Source organism: Anas platyrhynchos, chromosome 1, assembly GCF_047663525.1.
Source record: "Anas platyrhynchos isolate ZD024472 breed Pekin duck chromosome 1, IASCAAS_PekinDuck_T2T, whole genome shotgun sequence".
Taxonomy (NCBI): domain Eukaryota; kingdom Metazoa; phylum Chordata; class Aves; order Anseriformes; family Anatidae; genus Anas; species Anas platyrhynchos.
In genome coordinates, this window is record NC_092587.1 from 168,842,000 (window position 1) to 168,854,007 (window position 12,008).

The window sequence follows — 12,008 nt, forward strand, 5'->3', positions numbered from 1 at the left end:
TATATCTGGGAAACAATGTTAATTTTGAGGAAAGAAGATTAGATGAGATAACATTCTTCATGGCAGTAGCTTCATTTAATCTTTTTATTATTATTATTGTTATAGTTAAAAACCATTGTGTTATTGTTGTTGTTAGTTTTCAAAAATCCTATTTACATTTCTTTTTTCCTTCTCATCAGAGAATCATAGAATGTCTTGGATTGGAAGGGACCTTAAGAATCATCTAGTTCCATCCCTAGGTCAGGTTGCCCAGGGCCTCATCCAACTTGGTCTTGAACACTTCCAGGGGTGGGGCAACCACAACTTCTCTTGGCAACCTGTGCCAGTGCCTCACTACCCTGATAGTGAACAATTTCATCCTAATGTTTAGTCTAAATCTAACCTCTTGTAGTTTAAAACCATTCCCCTTCGTCCAATCATTATCTACCCAAGTAAAGAGCCCTTCTCCATCCTTTTTTATAAGATCACTTTAAGTATTCAAAGGCCTCAATGAGGTCTCCCCAGAGCCTTCTCTTCTCTAGGCTGAACACCTCCAGTTCTTTCAGCCGTTCATCAGAGGAGAGGTGCTCTAGTCCTTTGATCATCTTTGTGGCCCTCTTCCGGACTCTAACAGGTCCATATCTTTCTTGTGATGGGGCCCCCAAGCTTGGATGAAGTACTCTAGGTGGGATCTCACATGGGCAGAGAAGAGGAGGATAATCACTTCCCTCGACCTGCTGGTCACACCTCTTTTGATACATCTCTGGGTGCAGTTGGTTTTCTGAACTGCAAGTGCACAGCTGGGTCAAATCAAGCCTTTTGTCCCCCAAAACCCCCAAGTCCTTCTCCACAGGGCTGCTCTCAATAAATTGTTCTCCCAGTCTGTACTCATGTATGGGGTTGCCCTGACTCAGGTGCAGTACCCTGCACTTGGACTTGCTGAACTTCATGCGATTTACATGGGCCCACTTCTCCAGCCTACCCAGGTCTCTTTGAATGTTATCTCTTCCTTCTTTGGTATCAAGTGTATCACTCAGCCTGGTGCCATCAGCAAAATGACTGAGGGTGTACTCAGTCCTGTTGTCTATGTCATTGATAAGAACATTGAAAAGTACTGGTTTCACTCACCAATGGCCTCCACCTGAACATAGAACCATTGACCACTACTCTTTGGATGCGACCACTGAGAAAATTCCTTATCCACCAGATGGTCCACTGTTCAAATCCGTATCTTTCTAATTTAGAGATTAGATTGTCATGTGGGACTGTGTCAAAAGCCTTACAGAAGTCCAAGTAGATGGCATTGGCATCCTCATTCTATAATATTACTATCTGCACCCCTAATATCAGTGTGGAAAACAAATTTTATTTGTTTATTTATTTGTTTTTAATGACAGTATGCATTAAACCAGAGTAATAAAGCAGATTATTTTATATTCTATATTTCTGAAGTGTGATACAATTGGCTACATTCTTCAGTAAAAGTTTATACAGAACACATTTTTATTTTTATATTTGATGATACATAGAATTTTAATAACAGAAAGAACTAGGAAATTACCCATTAAAGGTATTTTTCCTTTTTTAATACAAGCTTTCATCCAGTTAAATCATAAAAAATAAGATGGCATATAGATCTGAACATAGGCAGTGTGCAGTCTGTGATAACTAACAGAGCTAGATTATTATGACCAGTGAGGAGCATAGAATTATACAGGTTTGAGCTAATCACTCCGCAGCTCAGCTCTATTCCAGACCATGACTGCTTTAGAGCACCTGTGGAATATTCCTATACCCTTGATTGCATGGACCATGCCCCTTTGGTTTCAGAGAGTTTTGACTTGCCTGCAGAATGGTCCCAAACATCATCTTTGTCAGTTCATCTATGTATTAATAAAATCAAGACAAACCTAAGCAAGCTTGACCCCTATTAAAAATCACAGAATCATAAAGGTTTGAAAAGACCTTCAAGATCATCTGGTACAGCCATCCCCCTACTATCAATGTCACCCACTAAACCGTGCCCTTAAACACCAGGTCCAACCTTTCCTTAAACACCCCCAGGGATGGTTACTCCACCCCTTTTCTTGGAAAACCATTCTGAAACTCTACAGTCAGATAAGGTTTATTCCACTGAGTTGGGAAATGGGCTGCATGTTATCTTATATGGACAAATGAGTCCTAGAGTTTGGTTAAATCGCTGTGACTTTTCAAGCTACCAAACTGAGATACCATAAAGAAGTACGTTCTTACTCAGAGATGTCTCAGAGTATTGAGTCCCACATAAATTCAGTATTAAAGATTTTCTGGTGTAAGAGAACTAGAACAGTAAGGTAATAACATGCAACTGAACTAATTTCAAAAGTGTGTTTGATGGCAGAGGTAGAAAGACTTACTCATAAGCTGAACTTATTATTTTTAGAAACATTGGTTTAGAACACTTTGTTGTATTATAAATAAATCTAAACTACTAAACACTGCTGAAATTCCTTATATGCTTTCTCTAAGTGTACTTGCTTAGATGTAGCAGCGCACAAACAGCCTTCTGTCACCTGCTCTGCATCTGGTTGAACAGTGGAGTGGATAAAGCAGCATTTTTGTTCAAGTCTGCCAAAACAGGCCACAAAATTCCTTCTAAGAAACATCTAAGTAAGCAGGTCTAGGAAGCCAAATGCTTTAGTCTCCAAAATACTGTATAAAAAGCTAAACTTTTAAAGATCAAGTGTTGGAAGTTGTTTTGCCTTTGAAAACGCAAGGAACTGAAAATGAGTCCAGCCTGCCTGTGTTTCAAAGTGTGGATTCTATGGTACATAAGTACTTCATGAACACGCACAAAAGGAAATGCATAGAAGTGTATATACATGTATGTATTCAGAAAAAAAAGAAAAAAGTAATTGGAGATGGTCACAGAAAGTTAGGTAAGTTAAAAATAACACGATGACAACAAAGCTATTACTGAGGGAGATGTAACTTGTAAACAGTAATAGAATTAATTATCCAGGAAGTAGAACAAACAAAAATAAGCTTAGAGATGGTTACTCCACTTCAAAAGCTACAATGAAAGGAACTATAGGTGAATGGAACTCAAGACAGAAAATTCATAATAATTTCTAATAGCAATCATGGTGTTAAAAAACACTTCAACAGTAGATTACTAATTTCAGTATTCCCTTTTATTATACTATCTCTGCAGAAAGGAATACAGAAAAGCTTCTTGTTTTTCAGAAGAGCTCTTATTAGCAAGATTGACATTGATTTTGTACATCTGTGGGAGAGAGGGATCTGAATCTATCAGAAAGAAAAGGGAACTGGAGCTGTGCCTCACACATTTCCAGAAATGTTTTAAATACAAGTGATTTCTGAAAAACAAAACAAACTATCAAAAAGGCAGAAAACCTTTCTGTAATCTGCCTGTCAGTATAAACTAAAGGAAGAAAAACTAGCTTGCATTGCTCTATTGTTCAAAATTACAACCTGTTTTTATATGTTTGTTGTGCTTTTAAAATGCCAACCACATTGAGATATTCTATTATAAAGGTAAGGGAACGTTTACTTTCTTAACCCTGAGTAGATTTATGCATGAAACATTTCAGTCATCAGAAGACTGAGGCAATTCTGTGCAGAAGCAGAATTTCATGTACTTGAATAATCTCCCAATGCAAAATTAATCTGATAAAGACAAAGAAGTCATCATGTACAATTTTTGGAATTATAGTTTGAATCGTAGACATCTACAGTTCAGTGGAAAATATTTGGATCACTTAAGTATTTCACATAATTATATAGAAAATATTGTTGTTTTTTTTCCCCTGTCTATTAAGAAAATAATTTTTTTTAACATTTAACCAGGCTAGAAATAAAGAACAGGTTCTCATTTATTTCAATAATACTTAAGAGAAAAAAAAGTGTGAAAATAACATATTTATTATAAACTAGTTTACAGTTTCTGTATTTATTACATATAGCAGTTGTAAAATCTCCATGAAATGCAGAAATGTCATTTTGAGTCCAATATATGTGGAAAAGGCTGTAAAAGACATGCAGTTTCAGAAAAGGTCATTTAGTAAAGTAGCCCATGAAAGTTTAAAGAAACAAACAAAACAAAACACACAATTCTCTGTATTTGAGGTTAAATAGAGCTGAAAATATCATTGCTACTATTGTTGCTTTTTTTTTTTAAGAAGTAATACAAAAAGTTAAATAAATATGATTGCCTGAAACACAGCTATTTTTCAAATGTACTTAATGATAACACCTCCAAAAAGAAAACATTAAAAAAAAAAATCAAACTGTCTTAATGAACTTAACTTATCTCAAAGTCTTGACTCCTCTTGACTCCTTCAGCATTGATAACAATTTTCTAACTTCCAGCTTTAAGGAAGAGAATTTAAAGAAACAGGTTGAAAAGCAGCTGGTCAACACACCAGAAGCTAGTTGCTAATTGCAGCAGTAAGTTAATCAATGAAACAGCAATTTAGCTTCAGGGTATAATAAAAAGAGATAAAAGACCACACAGAAATTCCACCATTAGGATATGACTAGCTACTTAGTGGCATACATTATTTTCCTTCTTACACCTGTCTGCTTTTGAGGAAGCAAGTCATACATCTGCTTGACAGCTATTAAAAGAATAAAAAAACATTTTTGGGTAAGACCTGATATAAATATTTACAAAGACAATTTAAGGGAGTGTTTGTTATGCACTTTTGTGGTTGTTTTCAAAACATTTAACTCCAGAGACAGATGGCTTGTACAGTTTTATCAGCACTTGTGTCATTATATATTCAAGCAGCCAAGACTGATAACCAGCTTCATGTAATACGGATTGTTCAAAGAACAAAAACTTTGAAAAAAGCATATCAATAAGTACTTCAGTGTGGAAATACTTGATACAGAAAATTCAGTGACATTTTTATGGAGAGAAAGAAAACAAATTAATTCAATTATAAAATTAAAGCAGCAAGAACAGGTTTTTAAGTGGTGTCATTGTATGTGATAATGAAACAACTTTAGAAAATTGGGTGAAAGCTATTGTTCAGCTGTGCTGGTGGAGAAAGATAATTACTATTAAGTCAACATTGTGCTTTCTCTATACAAAACAGCTGACTCTTCAGTGCAAGCTACCCATGGAAGATCTCTCTCCTATCGTACTGCTCATGATTGTTTCACTTCATACTATTGAATAGCAATCTGAATAATGAGAGTCTGAGAAAAGAATATGTTTATACTTGAGAACATAATTACACAAAACAGAAGCTAAAGAAAACCCAAATATCTTTTTTTTTTGTATATGTGATTATTATTCCTTGAAGAAAATATATTTATTTTTTTTTTGTGTGCGTGGTCCTTTAAAAAAAAAAAAATAAGCATATCTGTTTATTTTCTTCTTCCAGAATCTCACAGTAGGATACTTGTAGAGTTCCTTAAATTCTCATAATCCACATTATTATCAAAAACATTTACAAAAACATCGTGTTTGTACCTAAGGGACTTAACTGGAAATCAGATATGACAGACATCACACACATAATGAATGAAGCTGCCTTACTCCTGAACCAGACAGAATGATCATTCCTTGTAGCAGCTCAATAGTAAAATAGATTGCTTAAAGAAATCTATGTTTACAAACAACAACAAAAAAACTTTGTGGAATTCTTTTTGTCTTGTGATGGTTTAAAACAAAAGTAATTAAAGTAATTTAGCTTTAATTATGTATTAGATGGACCCTTCCAAGGCCTTCTAGAAACTTAAACTTCACAATATTTTAATAAAGCAAGTAAACCTTCCTTGTATTTTACAGATTGGATAGCATGAGTCAGAGTATTTGAAAATATTCACACTGACATGAGTAGGAGTGTGAACCTGTTCCTAAGTCTGAATATGTATTTCATTCACAGATTTCTGTGTACAAGCATAAGTAGAGGTGTGTGCAAATTTGCACCATACCTCACAGCTATCTGAATGATTATACAGCTAAAGCAAGTGTGCAAGTGTTACTCTGGTTTTCCTAGTCCCCTTCTAAGAGCAGAGGTCTCACTCTGCTTACAGCTGTTTTTTGATGTGACCTACACTCATACAAAAACTATAATTCATCCCCTAGAGGGGCTATGATGGTCTTGGCTTTAGCTGAAATCTCTGCATAAGGAGTTTTGAATGGTTGAGGATGTGTGCACCAGTCCAAGTGGGACAGCAGTTCTTTGTTAAACCAAGCCAAACCAAACCTTTGGAAACAAATAAACAAAAACAAAAACAATGACCGCGGAAAAAGGAACTGTTCCTCCTGATTAGGTGATCATCTCAGCATTGTCATCCCATTCCTATTCTCTGTTGTTCACAGTAATAGATATCTTAATATTTCAGAGCTCTCCATAAAATTTAACAGCTTAAATATGACTAAGGCAAAGTATATTTAAGCCCATTCTTAGCTTAATGGCATCATCAGCCTAGAACTGTTAAAGAAGAAAGCAAAATACATGAAGTAGATCTTCCCCAAAAAAGTGTTTAATGTAGTTTAGAGGGACACATATGTTTTATCCTAAGTAAAATCAGCTGATTAATCATACATTGTAAATGGAAATAAATGCCTTATCTCTTGAAATGTATTTAACTAAGCAGAAAAATAAACTTATCCCCTTCAGAACTGTAGTAGGGAAGGGTCTACTGTTTACTTTTTACTCCACAGCAAATTGGAAGCACAGAGGACATACACTGTATTTTTTGAAATGTGTTATTCTGTGGTGAGCATTCTTTATGTATTGAAAGTTTAAATCCCAGTCAAACCTTTCCTCCTTGGTCAGCAAGACAGCAGTATATTGTGAGAGTGGGCAGGTTGGAAATAATAGATCGCGGCTGATTGCGTTTTGTCACTTCAACACTGTATTCTTCAGATATTCAAAAAGAGGAGCTATTCAGAAATAACACAACAAGTTATATTTGAACATGCAGAAATATATTTTATTACATTCTCAATGTGTGTGTAAAAGCAGTGTGTTGATAATCTATGGAAATGACTACCATGTGTTGTTATGTTACAATTTAAAAAAAAAAAACAACAAACAAACAAAAACTGAAAGAATAGTAATTTCCTTTAAATTAATTGGGATAATTTGAGTAATCAGAAAAAGGCATATTACTAAGAGTAATTTAATGTACATGCGTGGAGTACAAGAGAATGAAATATTCTTTAGCATTGTAAAACAGAAATCTTTGTTAAAGTGTCCTCACTTATCATTTTGCATCTCAATTATATTATTGTAAAGACACTTTTGCTGATACACCACTGACATTTTTCTTGATTAGTACTGCTTTTAAAGATGCTTTATAACTTCACTATTCATTCCTACCTGCTAAAATTCTTTCTCAAAAATCAATCTGTAATTTCCTTCCTGTCACTGGGATGTTTAATCAAGGAAAAATGTCTCCTTAACTCTTTAAATATCTACAACACTAGCCAGTTGATTTACTCTAAAGACAGGAAGAAGTCTCAAAATTCTTGCTCAAAATTGCAATACAGTTACCAAATCATGACAAAGCATATCTATCTCAGATACTGAGAAATATCTCACAAAGACACATGAAGTGGTTTCTCTACCTTTTTACTGGCTTATAAACCCATTCTAGTCAGATGAGAAAGTTCAGTCATTTTGGAATGCAGTAAGACTTAGAAGAATTTAGTGCTGCTGAAGACATGGTTGACCTGCTAGACTGCAAGATGTTTGCAACTGGCCAACTGTGTCCTTAGTTGTTGTGAAAAATGATGTGGATATTTAATATTCATAGTGCATTAGCAGTCTTCATTTCTGCCTCCTGTGGTCTCTTATTCCTCATTTACAGAGAATTATGAGAAAAGATCTTTATCATAAACAAGATTTACATAAGTTTTATTTTTTTCTTATCCCTTTAATTTTATTTTTGCTGAGATGTGTGTTAATAGCCAAAAGAATCACGTTTTTTAATCTGTTTTCTATTACAATCTTTGTAGTGTTTCATGGTTTCATATCAAATCCAGCACAGTTTAATTTGGCTCCCACTTTTGGGGAGTGTACATCAGAGCTTTATGGGTAGCTATCTAGAATTATGCACCCTGATCTGAATTAGTAAAATAGTAGAAGCTACAATTTTTCAGAGAATTCCTTTGGGCAGCCCATTTTTGGATAACAGAAGTGTTTCTCAGACTGAAGTAGGCTGTTAGTTTGCCAAGGCATTACAGGCACAAGGTGAGCTGAAAGCAGAGCAGAACATTAAAGAAGACTATAGAATTTTATTAGGAACATAAATTCTCACTCAAAATCTGCAAGGCTATACTTACTTCCACTGACGTATTCACCCACCTAGATCTATGTTTTCAGTAAGTATGAATGAATAGAGGAGTTATATTTATTCAAAGTAGGACTTGAGACTGATAACTTAGGGCTAATAGAACTGCATTTCCACTTTTGAAAACTGTATATGCATACGTATACTATGTATATGCCTACATTCAGAGACTGTATATATAGAGAACACATGCCCCACAAAGAAGCCATCCCAATGCGATGAAAATTTATCTAAAATTTACCATGAACATTAACAGATTTACCTGAAAGAGAGCAGTATTTTGTTTCAAACTCATTAATTTTCTTATGACGTTTATGTACACATGTAATAAAAAATATCACAATCTAATATTATGTCTTTTTTTCCCTCTCTTTCTCCTCTCCTCTCTTACTCTCTTCTCCCTCCGCCCTCTTCCTCTCCCTTTCCCCACCCCCACCCCTTTTTTTTTTTTTTTTTTGTCTTCTACAGATGGGCCTCTAGGACCACGAGGATTAGCTGAAGCTACGGAGATGTGCACGCAAGAATGCCTGGTTTTGGGTCATTCAGATAACTGTTGGATGCCTCCCAGCTTGGGATCGTACCAACAGCCAAAGTCTCCTCTCTCTACCTTTGCACCTCAGAAAGAATGGGTTAAGAAGGACAAACTAGTTAATGGACACACATTGACCAGGACCTGGAAAGAAGATAGCAACAGAAACCAATTCAGTGACCGAAAGCAGTATGGTTCCAGTGAGGGCCACTTCAACACTGGTAATCACATGACTGACATTCCTCTGGCCAATTTGAAGTCTTATAAACAGGCCTCGGGAGCTGTTGAGAGTCCAAAGGAGCACCAGCTATAAGAAAGGATCACTTTGGACCAATGACTTTAGCCTACTTAGACTTCCTAATACTGTGTGTGTGTGTCAGAGCTTTATGTACTAGGTAGACCTCTAGAACTATGCTTCACCTACTAGAGATATGCATATCTTTATGTTAGCACCGTAGAAGGTATGATGTCCTGAAACAGGAAAGAGTGTTACTACTAGTTGTGTGATTTTGTTAAATAGACCTGATTAAAATCTGCAGCGATCTCTCCAGTTTGCAAATATTCTTTTTGTTTGTTTATTTGTTTTGACCCTGGACTGCTGCTATGAACAACGGAAGATGCATTTGGAGAGTGAGAGTGCAAGAAAGTTCAGTGTATTGCAATGATTAAAAAGAATATCCAGTTAGAAAATTGTGCTTTTGTTGTCATTGAACTATGCTGGGACCATTATACTTGAGATCATATTGCAAACAAAACAACTGAAACTGTAAACATTAAACCTATTGTGCTATTAACCATGTTAGTGGACACTTATAAGTCAATCAGTGTTCAAATACTTGTAAATAGAAACAATTACTACTTACAAATTTCGTGTACTTATAACATTCACTTGAAAAGATATGGTAGCATATTTCGGTGTTTCACAATTGCTTTTTACTTTCTTTCATTTGCTTCCTGTTGTTTTGCTTTCATTTTCAGTGATGGTGTTTCTGTGTTAGTATTCTCTCTGACACACTACGTTCCAAGGAGCTCAAAGAACTTGTGTTAAAATGCAAAACATGATTGATGAGGTGGGAGAGAAGGGTGTTGGTAGAAAGGAAATTAAAAAAAAATAAAAGGAAAGAAAAAAAAAGTTTTTCTTTCTAAGTAGTAGCAAGTGATGCCGGCCTTATTTTTTTTTAATTCATTTTTTTTTTCCTCCTGAAATATTAAGCAATGAAAGGGTACATGTAAGGGCTTAAAATATTAGCAAACTGCTATTATTATTATTATTTAACTTCCATTTTGTTTCATAAAACAGGGAGACTGCAAAAGAGAGAATATTTAGGTCTTTGTTGGTGGAACAGGTATGGGGGAAAGATGCTAATTTGAAATCCTTGATCAAGTTAGCTGCAGTCTAGCATTTAACGAGTGGTAGCTGACATTGATCTCAGACAGAATATATGGAGGAAATTATACAGGAACAAAATACAATAATCATGTTTTTCTAATTGGGCAAGTGTGTGTCTATACCTAAGACAGTTTGTATTGCTGAAACAGCAGCATTTGTGTTGATCTTCATCTGAATTAATGTTGTAGTAACACAAGTGTTTTTAGACCATAACCACAGAATATTTAATGTGTTGTGCCTTCATGATGTAACAGAGCATTCTCCTGGTAGGCTAGTTGGGGGAACTAAAGGGATAAATCTCTAATTATTGCTGTTTAACTGTTTGTTATCATAGTTGGTCAATGCCTGGCAGGTACCAGTGTCATGTCACCTCCATCAAACTAGCAGAGTGACTCCTAATGTTAATAAGATCTAAGTTGCACGCAAAGTAAATCCAAATCCAAGCATTCCTAGATGTTTTTTGTTAAGGCATGACAGATAATTTACACAAATAAATAGCATGCGGAAAAAAAAAAAAAGGTCCTTACAGAAATAAAGCAAAAGTTACTTATGCCACACTGAAATTTCAGTCTTAAAAACAACAAACAAACAAACAAACAAACAAAAAACAGTTAGATGATCTGAAGGTGATTTTATTCATACCAAAAACATAAACGTTTTCTTTGTTCTTCCTTATTCTTTTGTATACAGCAGCTCACTTTTTTTTTTTTTTTTTTCCTTCCACAATATAAAAGGCATAAAATGGGCTAGGGACGCATTGCTTATTGCAGTACTTATGTCAGTTTGTGAGGGGTGTTTGATAACTTTGACAGAATAAATATTTAATCAGTTATCCTTGTTACTGCTTTGCCACTTCAGCGTTATTTAGTTATTCAGCTCCTGCAATAAGTGTTCTGAATTCATGGCTGTGTTGTGTTAGTTCTTCAGGAGATGCCACAGGGACTTTATTCCTGTTAATTTCTCCTTTCTTTTGTTGTTGGTTCATTTTTGTTTTGTTTTGTTTCATTCTGAATTTCTAGTTATTTTTACAAGCATATCATGGTCCATTTGGTTCATATAGAATATTTGGTTCATCAGAATGGAATATAGAAGAAATGATAAATGCTGAGGGACATACTTCAACATATATAATAAGCATACTGTCATGAATCTTTGTAATAGTACAGCTATAGCATATAGAAAGGTTAGCACTTACCTCAGTCCTTCATTTGAGAATAGAAAAAAAAGTCTTATCAAAACATGGCAAATATTTTCTTACAAGAAAAAAAAAAGTATGGATATACAACAGTTTTTGTTGTGGTACAGTGGAGAAAAAAGGGGGGAGGGGAGGGGAGGGGAGGGGAGGGGAGGGGAGGGGAGAGGAGGAGAGGGGAGCGGAGAGGAGAGGAGAGGAGCGGAGAGGAGAGGAGCGGAGAGGAGAGGAGAGGAGAGGAGAGGAGAGGAGAGGAGAGGAGAGGAGAGGAGAGGAGAGGAGAGGAGAGGAGAGGAGAGGAGAGGAGAGGAGAGGAGAGGAGAGGAGAGGAGAGGAGAGGAGAGGAGAGGAGAGGAGAGGAGAGGAGAGGAGAGGAAACCAGCAACCCCGAAAAAGAAGTAACAACAAAAAATAACCTATTTTTGAACATGCTGATTTTCAAAGTAGAGGTAGTAGAGGTATCAACAGTTCATAGCACTGGGTTCCATATTAAAAACAGAAATAGAATAGTTATTTACAAACCCAAATAACACCAACTATTTTAATTTATATGTGCCTTTTTAAATAGACTATGTTTGAAAAAAAAAATCCTATCAAAGACA

The 12,008-nt window shown here is 35.5% G+C and overlaps 1 protein-coding gene across 4 annotated transcripts in view; it reads left to right on the plus strand.

Moving 5' to 3' along the window:
- Positions 1-11,518, plus strand: part of PCDH9 (protocadherin 9) — a 735,508-nt gene extending 723,990 nt beyond the window's left edge. For all 4 annotated transcript variants that reach the window (XM_072032509.1, XM_072032510.1, XM_021273965.4 and 1 more), the window contains one exon: positions 8,764-11,518. In XM_072032509.1, the coding sequence (XP_071888610.1) occupies positions 8,764-9,137 (374 nt within the window). In that variant the 3' untranslated portion in view covers positions 9,138-11,518. The remainder of the gene's footprint in view (positions 1-8,763) is intronic.
- The last annotated feature ends 490 nt before the right edge of the window (positions 11,519-12,008 follow it).